Genomic DNA, 16,114 nt, shown 5'->3' with positions numbered 1-16,114 from the left:
AACCCCCTCCACATATACATAAATAAGTAAATAAATATATATGAAATAAAATATGCAAATGTATATAAAAAGAAAATCTTTTAGAGTGCTGAGGAAGCAGTACAAACTGAGCCCCACCTCTGGCTCTGTAGGTTGGGTGTTTTCTGGGAGAGAATCTAGCATTGGTGTGCTGTTGACCTGAACCTGGATGGGTCTGTTCTCTTTCCAAAGGTTAGAAAACCCAGTAAACCAGAAAACAGAAGATGTTTGAGGTTACTGTGAATCCTGTTTCTGAAAGTTAGTTGGGAGCCTGCAATGAAGAGTCACATTACTGCTGATAGAAATAGCTTACTGTCCTTCCCACTAAAAATGGGAAGTGCAAAAATTTGTGAAGGGCTTTAGTTTAATTGACTCTGTTCTCTTAAGAGAATTGCAGACCTTAACTCTGAAGTCATACTTCAATCAAGTTTCAAAATAAAATAGTGTATTAGGGTTTTTTTTTTTGAAGTCACATATCTAAGTGTGGCATTCAGTTCTCCTTGTATTGAAATTATTATAATCCTTATTTTCACCTCACACAGAATTCTAATTCTAACCTTTTTTTTTGTCTTTTTGTCTTTTGTTGTTGTTGTTGTTGCTATTTCTTGGGCCGCTCCCGCGGCACATGGAGGTTCCCAGGCTAGGGGTTGAATCGGAGCTGTAGCCACCAGCCTACGCCAGAGCCACAGCAACGCGGTATCTGAGCCGCGTCTGCAAACTACACCACAGCTCATGGCAACGCCGGATCGTTAACCCACTGAGCGAGGGCAGGGACCGAACCTGCAACCTCATGGTTCCTAGTCGGATTCGTTAACCACTGAGCCACGACAGGAACTCCTCTAACCTTTTAATTATTGGAAATTTTAAAGATATGAGAACTTATTTTTTTACTTATTCAGTAGCTAATACTATTAAGTTGTATATTAAAAATACTTCACATTTTAAGTATTTTAAAAAATTGAGACTTAGCTGAAAACAATTTTTTAACAGAAAAATGTGTATCAAATATTGAATCTCAGTACTTGGTATAGTGATTATTTTGAGTCAATTTTAAAAAAAGTAAATTGTGTTCTTTATCGTCTCTGTAATTAATTGGGGTAACCTGTAATGCATTGTCCAAATTTTATTTTATTTTATTTATTTATTTTTTTTGTCTTTTTGCCATTTCTTGGGCCGCTCCTGCGGCATATGGAGGTTCCCAGGCTAGGGGTTGAATCGGAGCTGTAGCCACCGGCCTACGCCACAGCCACAGCAACTAGAGATTCGAGCCACGTCTGCGACCTACACCATAGCTCACGGCAACGCTGGATCCCTAACCCACTGAGCAAGGCCAGGGATTGAACCCGCAACCTCATGGTTCCTAGTCAGATTCATTAACTACTGCAGCACGACGGGAACTCCCCAAATTTTATTGTAAAAGGACTTAAGGCAAATATTTGTCCCCAATAATCAAAAATAATTGGTGCCGAGCAAAGGATATAAAAGATATTCAGTAAAAAAAATATGGTAATTAGTTAAAATTCATAGGTATCAAAGGATGCAAATATGATTGTGCAAATTCAGATGATTAAAATGTGATTATAACTTATTAGATTAGCAATATCTTTTAAAAATAATACTCAATGATTTTATTGTCAAATCTTATGTCGCTTCTGACAATGTACTGTTATAGTCTTTCAGAATAGAGTTTGTTGGGATCTTCAGCAATGTTCATGTAGGGGGTAAAGCCACTCATGGAGTTTCTAATATAAGGATATGGTTTTACTTGTGGAAAGACATTTTATTCATAAATATGTGTGTCATAGTGTTTTTAGATAGTAAAAAATCCTAGGGGCAAACCTCAATGCCCATTTGGGAGTGGTTGAATAAGCTATACTAATGCCTTTAGATTACATAGTATGCAATTATATATTATGAAAATAATATTTCTGAAAACTGTTATAGGGAACATTTCCTGTACAAAATGCAAAGTGATGAAGTAGGGGGAAAATATATGTGCTGTTTGTTTATAATTGTGTTAATATTTTATGTGATTTGTCACCAAAATTCATATGGTTGTGTTAAAATAGGTTTCTGAGCAGTTTATTTTTTCTCTCTAATCTTCAGGTTTTAAAAATTCTCCTGACTCTTTTCATGTAAAAAATACGATTTAAAGTTTTCTTGCTTTCTGTGCCCCTGGCGTGAGGAAGTTCCGCGGCCAGGGATTAAACCTGCACCATAGTGGTGACAACGCTGCCGATACTTCAACAGCTGAACTGCCAGGGAATTCCATGCTTTAAGAATTTAATTGTGGTTATAAACTTGCTTTTAAAGATGTAAACTTCACTGTAAACAAAGAAGTGGATAAACCTATTTTTCTTTGATGCCTTCCGCTAAGCTATCACTAATAGCCTTAAACTCAGGTGGTTAAGAGTGAGGGCTGTCAAGATACAAAGTTTGCTCCTACACTTTCTTTTTTCTTTCTTTTTTTTTTTTTTTTTTTGCTTTTGCCTAAGCCACAGCCATAGCAATGTGGGTTCCGAGCCTCGTTTGTGATGTACATCGAAGCTAACAGCAACGCCAGATCCTTAATCCACTGAGCAAGGCCAGGGATCGAACCCGAAACCTCATGGTTCCTAGTCAGATTCATTTCGGCTGCACCGTGATGGGAATTCCACTCCTACACTTTCTTGTTGTGTACTTTTTTTTTTGTCTTTTTGCGTTTTTTTCTAGGGCTTCACACACGGCATATGGAGATTCCCAGACTAGGGGTCTAATCAGAGCTGTAGCCACTGGCCTGCGCCAGAGCCACAGCAACGCGGGATCCGAGCCGCATCTGCAACCTATACCACAGCTCACGGCAACGCCGGATCTCTAACCCACTGAGCCAGGGCAGGGATTGAACCCGCAACTTCATGGTTCCTAGTCGGATTCGTTAACCACTGCGCCATGATGGGAACTCCTTGTTGTGTACTTTGAGCAGGTGTGTAGACTGACTTACTGTCATTATATCTAAAGTTGGTATAATAATGGTAACTTGTTCATAAGATTGTTGTTATTCAACTTGTCAATAATGTAAAGTCTTGACAACAGTGTGTGGCACAGAGCTAGCCTCTGTCAATTTTTATTAGTTTAATCTTACCAAAATTTTGCCTAAATATAGTTGTTGAATTAAATATTTAAAAAAATTAGCCTCTTGAAAGGTGTATTTTGTACTGTCATTGAGTCCTAGAGTATCACTAAATGCTTTGTATTTCTTTGTTTAATCTTCACAGAAAATGAGAAGGGTAAAATTATTTTTTTAAGAAAGTTTACTATTTGCAAAAAAAAAAAATGTAAGGGAGGTCCTGTTGTGGTGCAGTGGAAACGATTCCGACTAGGAATCATGAGGTTGTGGGTTCAATCCCTGGCCTCGCTCAGTGGGTTGAGGATCTGGTGTTGCTATGGCTGTGGTGTAGGCCCGCAGCTGTAGCTCCGATTAGACCTCTAGCCTGGGAACTTCCACATGCCTTGGGTACGGCCCTAAAAAGACAAAAGACCAAAAAAAAAAAGTTTACTATTTGCCAAAGATGTTTAGAGACTAATTCTATGAAATTATAGAAGGTAATTTTTTTTAACCATTTACCATTTTTAATTTAATTTAATTAAAATTTTAAAATTATATCTGATTTACGTTTTTCTGCCCGTTTCTGCGGCACAGCAGAGTGACCCAGTCACACATCGATACACACTCTCTTTTTCATATTATCCTTCATCATGTTCACGTCATCGCAAGTGATTGGACATAGTTCCCTGTGCTCTACAACAGGAGCTCATTGTCTCTCCATTCTCAATGTAACGGTTTGCACCCATTTACCCCGAGGAACTCCCAGTCCATCCCATTCCTTCCCCCTCCCTTTCCCTCCCCTTGGCAACCACAAGTCTGCTGTCCATGACTGTGAGTCTGTTTCTGTTTCTTAAGGTTCATCTGTGCCATATTTTAGATTCCACATAGAAGTGATATCATATGGTATCTTTCTAACGTCACTTAGAATGAGGATCTCTAGTTCCATCCATGCTGCTGCAAATGGCATTATTTTGTCCTTTTGTATAGCTAAGTAGTATTCCATTGTATATATGTACCACATCTTCTTAATCCATTCATCTGTCGACAGACATTTAGTTTGTTTCCATGTCTTGGCTATTGTGAATAGTGCTTGGCTATTGTGAACATAGGGGCGCGTGTTTGTTTTTTGTTTTTGTTTTTGTTTTTTTGTCTTTTTGCCTTTTCTAGGGCTGCCCCTGTGGCATATGGAGGGTCCCAGGCTAGGGGTCGAATTGGAGCTGTAGCTGCCGGCCTACGCCAGAGACACAGCAACGTGGGATCCAAGCCTGGTCTGCAACCTACACCACAGCTCACGGCAACAACGCTGGATCCTTAACCCACTGAGCAAGGCCAGGGACCGAACCCGCAACCTCATCGTTCCTAGTCGGATTCGTCAACCACTGCGCCACGACGGGAACTCCTGCATGTATCTTTTTGAATGAAAATTTTGTTTGGCTGTTTGTCCAGGAGTGGGACTGCTGGATCATGTAATTCTATAGTTTTCTGAGGTACCTTCATACTGTTCTCCATAGTAGTTGTACCAGTTTCCATTCCCACCAGCAGTGCAGGAGTGTTCCCTTTTCTCCACACCTTCTCCAGCATTTGTTATTTATAGTCTTATTAATGATGGCCATTCTGACCCGTGTGAGGTGGTACCTCATTGTAGTTTTGATTTGCATTTCTCTAATAATGAGTGATGTTGAGCATTTTTTCCAAGAAGGTAATATTTTAAGTTGTATGCTTAAGAAGTTTTAAGAATGGTTACTTCAGAGATGTTGACGGCTCAAGTAACAAGAAAGAAGGAAAAGAGTAAAAACAAAATCAAGCTTATTCTCAGCCTTTTGGCTAACAGCAGGTGTGAAAACAATTAAGCAACAGTAACAAATGGACTACTTCATTGTATTAACTTCTCACGTAATTCATTCCCTTGTAGTTTGTTGAGGGAATGAATAAAACTTGAGGAAAATTAGATAATTTACATAAAATGAAATATGTGGTGCTTTAGGTTAAAAAAAAAAAACCCCAAACCAACACATAGATGCGAGAGTTACAGCCTTTGTCAATAAGACCAGATTCATTAGGGCACATTAAAATGGCTACTGAAATCATTATGAAAATAAACAAATGTAATAAATTAAATTTATGGGACAGGTTTACAAGCTCTACTACAACTGATTTTTTTTTTCTTGAAGAATAACATTGCTCTAAATAATCTAGTAAAAGATCCAGAGCACATGGCCAATGCTTTCTATATTTTGCTTCTATGGTCATTGATCTTTAATGTTTTTATTGTAAACTTGATATTATTTGCATACTTTGCTCATAGTATTTTCATATGAGTGAAGTAAAGAGTGGAATAGCAAATCGTATTTTTTTTTTTTTAATCTTTTTGTCTTTTCTAGGGCTGCACCTGCAGCATATGGAGGCTCCCAGGCTAGGGGTCTAACCAGAGCTGTAGCCACCGGCCTGTGCCATAGCCACAGCAACTTGGGATCCGAGGTGCATCTGTGATCTACACCACAGTTCATGGCAACGCCAAATTTAACCCACTGAGCGAGGCCAGGGATCGAACCCGCAACCTCATGGTTCCTAGTCAGACTTGTTAACCATTGAGCCATGACGGGAACTCCAGCAAATCATATTTTGGATCTTAGATTATGGTTTAAAAGTTAGAAATAAAATGACGTTCAGTAGGGAAAAAAAGGGATTTTAGGGAGTTCCCGTCGTGGCGCAGTGGTTAACGAATCCGACTAGGAACCATGAGGTTGCGGGTTCGGTCCCTGCCCTTGCTCAGTGGGTTAACGATCCGGCGTTGCCGTGAGCTGTGGTGTAGGTTGCAGACGCGGCTCGGATCCCGCGTTGCTGTGGCTCTGGTGTAGGCCGGTGGCTACAGCTCCGATTCAACCCCTAGCCTGGGAACCTTCATATGCCGCGGGAGCAGCCCAAGAAATAGCAACAACAACAACAATAACAACAACAAAAAAAGACAAAAAAAAGGGATTTTATTCTCTGGCCATACAAATAAACCTATAAATGAAAGGCAAAGAAGATATGCAAACAAGAGAAAAGAGATACTGGGTTCAGTGTCTAACAAGTTGATCATAAGTCAGCAGGACTCACTGAAATTAAAAAAAAAAAAATTCTTACAAGGGTAAATTAAACTGTACCATAACAATAAATACAGGATTCCTTTCTCCTTTTTTTGCCCAACTCTCATCAGATAATTTTTTTTCTTTTGTCTTTGTCATTTTAGGGCTGCACCCTTGTCATGTGGAGGTTCCCAGGCTAGGGGTCTAATCGCAGCTATAGCTGCCTGCCTACGCCACAGCCACTGCAACACCAGATCTGAACCACGTCTGCTACCTCCACCACAGCTCTTGGCAACGCTGGATCCTTAACCCACTGAGCGAGGCCAGGGATCGACCTGTGTCCGCATGGATACTAGTCAGATTTGTTAACCACTGATCCCCGACAGGAACACCTCATCAGATAATTTTAAACTTTACCCTGTCCGGGATAAAAGAAAAATTTAGATTATGCAATTCAGAGGAAAATTAAATAGTTATTGATAAAATAAGAGAAAGCTAAGGGAATTTAGAAAAACCCTGTTCTTTATTTTCACCAAGAGTTTATATTCTGAATTGGGGCTTAATGCTATGTTTCATGATATTAGAATTATTAGAGCTATTATATATTATAACCATTATCTTCAGAGATTATGATTTTCCTTCTCCGATGTCTGCAAAATGGACTTAGGAACATTTGAAATGGCAAAAATCAGTGGCAACAGACAGGAGGAGACTTTAGTTTTAAGCAGGTAAGGTACAACTTAAAATACTGAAAACTTCAGTGGTTTTGTAAATACTGTGTTATTAAGTCTGTTCTTAGCATTGTTCATACTGAGTAAAATACCACAAAACTGATACTATGTGTTATGTTCCCATTAGGAAATAACGTTTTTACATGGTCACCCCATATACATACAAATGTAAAAAACTGAAATTTCATGACTCAATACTACATATACTATAAGGAATGTATTATTTACCATTCCATTCTTTTCCTTGCCTTTCCTTTTCTTTCCATTCCAATCTCTTCCATTCCAGTTATTAAACAGTTCTTGTTTTATTATCTTTTAAGGTGATTTCATAACCCACTAGTGGGTTGATATTTGCAGTTTGAAAAAAGAAAAACCATAGGTTCAGGATTCTCTTTCTCCTATGTTAATTTTGACATGAACTAAAGATTATAGAATCAGCTACATTATTAGTTTGGACACCATTCTTTATTTAATTTCATCATGAAATGTCCTAATTAGTACAGGTAATAAGAGTTAGTACCTTCATGCCAGGTCACAGAAAACCAGAACCAGAAGGGACCCCTAGATCAGAGACCTCTAGCTAAGGGATTGTTCCTCCCATGTCCCTGGGGTTTTAGAAACATTCATTATAGAAACTATTAACTATTCAAAAGTACAATAGTATGAGTCTGATGTATTCAGTTCCTCTTCCTCACTGGATTATTTGGAAGTAAATCCTAGAGACGTCATTTTATCTGCAAATAATATATATCTTTAAAAGATAAGGAATCTTGTTAAGCATCTAATAGTAGACATATTCTAGATATCCTTACTGCCTGAGAAAAATAGCTAAATAAATTACCTAATCAATAAAATTATGTAATTCCTAATGTCATCAAATATCCTGTCAGTATTCATATTTCTCTGATTATATTGTCATCCATAAAGAAAAAATAGAACCCAGACTTTTTTGATTTAGGACCCAGAGTCTCTGCATTGAATTTGATACATCTTTTCAGTCTCTTTTCCTCTCTAGATCTCTTCCTTTGGTTCTCGTGTGTGTGTGTGTGTGTGTGTGTGTGTGTGTTTATGGTTGAAGAAATCAACCTGTGTACAAGTTTCCTGTTATGGTCATTTGTTGCTTAAATTGTCCCATCTTTGGCCCATGGGCAGACTTACAAATTGGCTCTATAGATCTTCTGACATGATCCCAGGAGTCTTTGAATTTCTAGCCTATTCTTGTGCATTTTATCCTCCACACCTAGAGTTAGCTCTTTCTCTTGGATTGCCCAGATTCTTAAGTTCTCAGCTAAAGAAATGAGGCAGCTTGATGGGCAGATGCTTTTGGAAGACTAGTCTTTGGGTCAGTGCGCTTTTCAGTATCTCATGCTGCCTGTGCAGGACTGAAACAGACATTGCTGGTTGCCTTCTAGGCAGCCGTCCCCCTCCCCCTTTTCCTTTTGTAGGTTACTTCTCCACAAAGGCAACAAAGGTTGATAACTGTCAGATACTACCCCAGATTGCCGTGCTGCAGAGGGTTAGTTCTATGTTATGATTTGGACAATGAGATGTAAGGGGAAAGATACTGGGATCTTATTTAGAACTGGTGTTTAATTTTACTTATAAAAAATTGTTATTTTGGGAGCTCCCTGTTGGTCTAGTGGTTAGGGTTTGGCGCTTTTACTGCTGTGGCTTGGGTTCAGTCCCTGGTCTGAGAGCTAAGATCCCACATCAAGCTGCTGCACACCACAGCCAAAAAATAAAAATAAAAAATAAAATAAATTTGCTTTTGAAAATTTTTGATAATATATTTAATTTTAATTTTTTACTTTTTAAAAAATTATTTTTACCTCACATGCCCCAGCCCACACCCTGGCCAGGTTGCATTCCTCTATGTTTTATTAAAAAAAAAAAGTGTTTGAGACTGTTTTTCATTTTTTTATACTCAAGTGGTTTGAATGACAAAAAACAATAAACAGCTTATGAATCATCTCCATTTCTTTTTAGAGTCCCCTGAAAGATCCTAGTAGATACAGGTTTATTTCTATAATTTTGTTTGGCTCTGGGTAACATCTGGCATAATTGCTAGTAATAGTGCTTACTTTGCACCAGGAAGTAGTCTAAGAGCTCTCATGTATTAACTCAGTCTTTCAGTGTTCCTATGAGATAGCTATTATTATCCTCAGATCATAGAGGAAGGAAACTTAGGTGAAGAGAATTTATGTGACTTATCTAAGATCACACAGCTAGAGTGTGGAAGAGCCAGGATTCCACCCCTGAAACTCTGGTTGCAGATTATATGTAAATTGGTTTCCATTTCCAGAATGCCAATTTACTAACAGCAGATGAAGATGGGCTAGAAATATATTTAAAATATATGTCCTGAATTAGCATGTTTTGTGGCTTCTCTTTAAAATTAATACATTTAATTAATGTTACTACAATCAAAGCTAAGATTGTTTCTTAGCTATCTGAAATTACAAGCAGCTCGACATATTGACTTGACTTTCTGTATTGAAAACGTTGCATGGGAAATAAAACCCCAGGACATCATATGAGGCAATTTAGATAATACTGGTAATACAGATGAAAATGCTAGGAACTTTTTATAAAGTTCTGAACAGGCTCACATGTGTAAAAGCTAGTTGTTTGTATTTCAAATAGGTGTTTTCTGTGAAGACGTATCATTTTAACCATAGTAACCATTACGCATGTTGTTGAGACGTAATAGAGAAATGGTTGTACAAATAGGCCAGGTAATTTTGCCTTAACCCATAATGATGCAATCAGATTTATTACCCTGATCGCCTTGCTCTTAATTTACCTCTGTCTTCTAGGTCTCCTCCTAGGGCTCACAGACATGTTAGTCCTAGAAAGAAAGCCTGTCTAGTCCTACAAACCCTTAGTTTTAAAATTTTGCTTTTCTTTTTTCATTAATGGCCACACCTGCAGCATATGGAAGTGTACAGGTCACGGAATGAATCTGAGCCGCACCTTTGACCACTCCACAGCTGCAGCAGTGCTGGATCCTTAAACCCACTGTGCCAGGTCGAGGATCAAATTTGCATCTCTGCAGTGACCCAAGCCACTGCAGTCGGATTCTTAACGCACTGCCCTACAGTGGGAACTCCTAAATTTTAGACATTTTCTATTTCTTAGAAGTTAGTATTAAAATATATGTAACAGTCATTTAAAAATTGTTTATTATTCATATTTCAAAGAGCAACAGAATAAGGACAGTTCCTTCTGCTCTTTGGTTTTTGTGTGTGGTAGTAACTTGTCTAGAACTGTCCCAGGGCAGCAGTTTCATCCAGTAAGAAGGACACTAGAAGGAGAGAGTTCAAAAAGACTGTGACACTGAGCTGCTTTTAAGTTTTTCTGCTCTTCTGTTGCATCATAGGTAAAATAAGGAATTTCGTTAATTAGATGCACACAGGTCTTGTGCTCTTGGTTGAGCTCAGGCTTTTCTCAGAGTCCTTCTCAAGTTTTGTGGGCAGATAGTCATTATGATCTGTTAGAGCTGATCCCAAAGATGAACCTCATGGGACTGAATGTAAGGTGAGGTGCTTCCTCCCTCCCTCTTTCCAAAATCCTACCTCCAAAAATATAATTATTTTTGAATTTTTTAACAAAGTCTTGATGAGAGATGCTGTGCTGAACAGTCAACTACTGTTCAAGAGAACACAGCCTGAAAATCAGTTGATGGGAGTTGTGCATGCATGTGGAAGCCCCTGATAGAATCTGTAAAAGAGACCCATGGCATTTCACACTGATTGGGAAATTATTTCTGGGGCTATAGCTTTATAATTAGAATCACTAGGTGTTGGAAATGTCTTTTTGAAGATGACTTTAAAAAGTAGGATGCTAAGTGTTTCTCACATTACCTGTAGTCAAGGACCAGTTTTTTTTCTTTAATTTCTTATTTGTTGTTGACTGATACTTTTGTAAAATACACTAAAACATGAATTACTAAAAAAAATATGTTAAAGAAAAAGGTCTCCAAAATAGAAACCAAAAATTGTCAAACAGGGGTTCCCGTTGTGGCTCAGTGGTTAACGAACCCAACTAGTACCCAAGAGGACGAGGATTTGATCCCTGGCCTTGCTCAGTGGATTAAGGATCCAGTGTTGCCATGAGTTGTGGTGTTGGTCACAGATGTGGCTTGGATCTTATGTGGCTGTGGTATTGGCCATCAGCTACAGCTCCGATTTGACCCATAGCCTGGGAATCTTCACATGCCTCGGATATGGCCCGAAAATGACAAAAAAGACAAAAAAAAATTGTCACAGAATTCCTTTGTCTAATTGGTCCGAAATGTTTGTACTGTGACACTGGCCACAAATTGAATTTTGAGTGGTACTGTTGCAAGTGGGTTTGTTGTAAAAGTTATAAATATTTGGGTATAGAATGGATGAAAAGTGATCTTTCCTAGGATCAAGAAAATTGTGGCAGAGGAAAGAGAATAGCTTTTAGTTATGCTTTAGATCAGGGGTTAGGGCACCATGACCTTGGGCCAAATCTGGCTGACTGTCTGCTTTGTAAATAAAATTTTATTGGAAAACACTTGTTCCCATTCATCTGTGTTTTGCCTACAGCAGACTTGGGTAGTTTTGACCAAGATCATATGATCTGCAAAGCCTAAAATATTTATTATGAGATCCTTTACAGAAGAGTTTGCCAATTCCTACTTTAGATTTGAAAGTGACAATTATGGATGGTTGTTACTTGTTTTTTCTGATTATATTATCTTTGTTTTAATGCATTAGACGTATTATTGTTTGACTTTTTTTCTCTAGTCATTGATGTACCGCAAAGAAATTTGGAGAGAAGTAAAGAAAGTGAATGGAACAATAAAGAACAAATAAAGAAGAAGAAAAAAAGGGAAAAAGATTATCAACCCAACTATTTTCTGTCCATTCCCATCACTAACAAAGAGGTGCTATTTTTTTTTCTGTTTTCATTGGTGTGTTTTTTTTTATTACTCAAATGAAGTTAACACATCTATAGTTGTATAAGGATCTAACAATCCAATTTCACAGGGTTTCCATCCCATAACCCAAGCACATCTCCCCACCCCCCAAACTGTCTCCTTTGGAGACCATAAATTTTTCAATGTCTGTGAGTCAGCATCTGTTCTGCAAAGAAGTTCAGTCTGTCCTTTTTTCAGATTCCACATGTCAGTGAAAGCACTTGATGTTGGTGTCTCATTGTATGGCTGACTTCACTTAGCATGATAATTTCTAGGTCCATCCATGTTGCTAAGAATGCCGGTATTTCATTCCTTTTAATGGCTGAGTAATATTACATTGTGTATATGTACCACATCTTCCTTAGCCACTCCTCTGTCGATGGACATTTAGGTTGTTTCCATGTCTTGGCTATTGTAAATAGTGCTGCAATGAACATTGGAGTACATGTGTCTTTGCCAGTCACGGTTTTCTCTGGCTAGATGCCCAGGAGTGGGATTGCTGGATCAAATGGTAGTTCTATGTTTAGTTTTCTGAGGGATCTCCATACTGTTTTCCACAGTGGTTGCACCAATTTACAATCCCACCAACAGTGTACTAGGGTTCCTTTTTCTCCACACCCTTTCCAGCACTTACTGTTTGTAGACTTTTTGATGATGGCCATTCTGGCTGGTGTAAGGTGGTACCTCAAAGTGGCTTTGATTTGCATTTCTCTAATAATGAGTGATGTTGAATATCTTTTCATGTGTTTATCGGCCATCTGTATATCTTCTTTGGAGAACTGTCTGTTTAGATCTTCTGCCCATTTTTTTTTGAGGTTGTTTGTTTTTTTGGTATGGAGCTGCAGAAGGTGTTTGTAAACTTTAGAGATTAATCCCTTGTCAGTCAATTCATTTGAGAAGATTTTCTCTCATTCTGTGGGTTGTCTTTTTGTTTTGTTTGGGGTGTCCTTAGCTGTGCAGAAACTTTGAAGTTTGATTAGGTCCCATTTGTTTACTTTTGCTTTTATTGTCATTACTCTAAGAGGTGGATCTGAGAAGATGTTGCTTTCGTTTATGTCAGAGAGTGTTTGGCCTATGTTTTCCTCTAAGAGTTTTATAGTATCAGGTCTTATATCTAGGTCTTTAATCCATTTTGAGTTTATTTTTGTGTATGGTGTTAGGGAGTGTTCTCATTTCATTCTTTTCCATGTGGCTGTCCAGTTTTCCCAGCACCACTTATTGAACAAGCTGTCCTTTCTCCATTGTATATTCTTGCCTCCTTTGTCATAGATGAGTTGGCTGTAGGTGTGTGGGTTGAATTCTGGGCTTTCTGTTCTGTTCCACAGATCTATATTTCTGTCTTTATGCCAGTACCATACGGTTTTCAGGATTGTTGATTTGTAGTATAGTCTGAAGTCTGGGAGCCTGATTCCTCCGGCTCCATTTTTCTTTTTCAGGATGTCTTTGGCTATTCTGGGTCTTTTGTGCTTCCAAACGAACTTTACAATATGTTGTTCAAGTTCTGTGAAAGATGTCCTTGGTGATTTGATAGGGATTGCATTGAATCTGTAGATTGCCTTGGGTAGTATAGTCATTTTGATAATATTAACTCGTCCAATCCACGAGCATGGTTCATCTTTCCATCTATTTGTGTCATTTTTGATTTCCTTTATCAGTGTCTTATAGTTTTCCAAGTACAGGTCTTTTGTTTCTTTAGGTAGGTTTACTCCTAGGTATTTTATTCTTTTGGATGCGATGGTAAACAGATTGCTTCCCTAATTTCTTTTTCTGCTCTTTCATTGTTAGCATATAGAAATGCAGTCGATTTCTGTGTATTAATTTTGTATCCTGCGACTTTGCCAGATTCGTGGATGAGCTCTAACAGTTTTCTAGTAGAGTCTTTGGGATTCTCTAGGTATAGTACCATGTCATCTGCAAATAGTGATAGTTTTACTTCTTCCTTTCCAATTTGGATTCCTCTTATCTCTTTTACTTCTCTGATGCTGTGGCTGGGACTTCCAAAACTATGTTGAAGAGTAGTGGCGAGAGTGGACATCCTTGTCTTGTTCCTGATCTCAGTGGGAATTCTTTCAGCTTTTCACCATTGAGAATGATGTTCGCTCTGGGTTTGTCATATATGGCCTTTATTATGTTGAGGTAGGTTCCTGCTATGCCCACTTTCTGAAAGGTTTTTTAATCAGAAATGGGTGTTGGATTTTGTCAAAGGCTTTTTCTGTGTCTATTGAGAGGATCATATGGTTTTTATTCTTCAGTTTGTTAATGTGGTGTATCACACTGATGGATTTGCGGATATTGAAGAACCCTCGTATCCCTGGGATAAATCCCATTTGATCATGATGTACAATTCTTTTAATGTATTGTTGAATTTGGTTTGCTAGTATTTTGTTGAGGATTTTTGCATTGATGTTCATCAGTGAAATTGGCCTGTAGTTTTCTTTTTTTTGTGGTGTCTTTGTCTGGTTTTGGTATCAGAGTGATGGTGGTCTCATAGAATGAGTTTGGGAGTATCCCTTCCTCTGCAATTTTTTGGGATAGTTTCAGAAGGAGAGGTGTTAGCTCTTCTCTAAATGTTTGATAGAATTCGCCTGTGAAGCCATCTAGTCCTGGACTTTTGTTTGTTGGAAGTTTTAAAATCACAGTTTCAATTTCCGTTCTTGTGATTGGTCCATTCATCTTTTCTATTTCATCTTATTTTAGTCTTGGGAAATGGTACTTTTCTAAGAATTTGTCCATTTCTTCTAGGTTTTCTGTTTTATTGGCGTATAGTTGCAAATAGTAGTCTCTTATGAGCCTTTGGATTTCTGTGATGTCTGTTGTTAGTTCTCCTTTTTCATTTCTAATTTTATTGATTTGAGTCCCTCTCTTTTTTTCTTGATAAGTCTGGCTAAGGGTTTATCAATTTTGTTGATCTTTTCAAAGAACCAGCTTTTTGTTTCTTTGATCTTCTCTATGGTTTTCTTTGTTTCTATTTCATTGATTTCTGCACTGATCTTTATGATTTCTTTCCTTCTACTAACTTTAGGTCTTGTCTGTTCTTCTCCCTTGAGCTGCTTGTTTATTTGAGCTTTTTCTTGTTTCCTGAGGTGGGCTTGTATTGCTGTAAACTTTCCTCTTAGAATGGCTTTTGTTGCATCCCGTAGGTTTTGGAGTGTTGTATCTTTGTTGTCATTTGCTTCTAGGTATTTTTTTATTTCCTTTTGATTTCTTCGGTGATCCGTTGGTTGTTTAGTAGCATGTTGTTTAGTCTCCATGTGTTTGTGTTTTTTGCAGTTTTTTTCTTTTCCAGCCAAATAGTGTTGTGGTTGGAAAAGATGCTTGATATGATTTCAATTTTCTTAAAGTTAACCAAGGTTGGATTTGTAGCCCAGGATGTGATCAGCCTTAGAGAATGTTCCATGTGCACTTGGGAAGAATGTGTATTCTGTTGCTTTTGGATGGAATGTCCTATAAATCTGGTTTAATGCGTCATTCAGGGCCTGTGTTTCCTTATTGATTTTCTGTCTGGATGATCTGTCCATTGCTGTAAGTGGGGTGTTAAAAGTCCCCCTCTTTGATTGTGTTATTGTTGACTTGTCCTTTTAAGGTTGTTAGCAGTTGCCTTATATATTGTGGTGAACCTATGTTGGGTGTGTAGATATTTAAAATTGTTGTATCTTCTTCTTGGGTTGATCCATTGATCATTATGTAGTGACCTTCCTTGTCCCTTAAAATATTCTTCATTTTAAAGTCTGTTTTGTCTGATATGAGTATTTCTACTTCATGTTTCTTTTGATTCCTGTTTGCATGAAGTATTTTCTTCCATCCTCTCACTTTCAATTTGTATGTGTCCCTAGAAGTGAAGTGGGTCTCTTGAAGACAGCATATATATATGGACCTTGTTTTTGTATCCATTCAGCCAGTCTGTGTCTTTTGGTTGGGGCGTTTTCCATTGACATTTAAGGTAATTATTGATATGTATGTTTTTATTGTCATTTTATTAATTGCTTTGGATTTGTTTTTGTTGCTCTTTTTTCTTTCCTTCTTCTCTTATTCTCTCATCTTCTGGTTTGATGACTATCTTTAGTGTTGTATTTGAGTTGATTTTTCTTTTACTTCCTGGATTTGAGTGAGTGGTTCCTTTCCCATGTTAGGGAAGTTTTCTGCTATTATCTCTGTCCCCTTCTCTATCTCTTCTCCTTCTGGCACCCCTATAATATGGATATTGGTGCATTTAACATTGTCCCAGAGTTCTCTGAGACTCTCTTCATTTGTTTTCAATCTTTTT

The 16,114-nt window shown here is 37.9% G+C and overlaps 1 protein-coding gene across 3 annotated transcripts in view; it reads left to right on the top strand.

Annotated features, from left to right (window-relative positions):
* Window positions 1-16,114, top strand: part of AKAP7 (A-kinase anchoring protein 7) — a 139,062-nt gene that overhangs the window by 10,065 nt on the left and 112,883 nt on the right. For all 3 annotated transcript variants that reach the window (XR_007131954.1, XM_047758652.1, XM_047758662.1), the window contains exon 3: window positions 11,678-11,817. Coding sequence is in view for 2 of the 3 variants with exons in the window: in XM_047758652.1 (XP_047614608.1) it covers window positions 11,678-11,817 (140 nt within the window). In the remaining variant the exon portion in view is untranslated. The remainder of the gene's footprint in view (window positions 1-11,677; window positions 11,818-16,114) is intronic.

Source organism: Phacochoerus africanus, chromosome 2, assembly GCF_016906955.1.
Source record: "Phacochoerus africanus isolate WHEZ1 chromosome 2, ROS_Pafr_v1, whole genome shotgun sequence".
NCBI classification, from domain to species: domain Eukaryota; kingdom Metazoa; phylum Chordata; class Mammalia; order Artiodactyla; family Suidae; genus Phacochoerus; species Phacochoerus africanus.
This window is presented reverse-complemented; position numbering and strand designations above follow the sequence as displayed.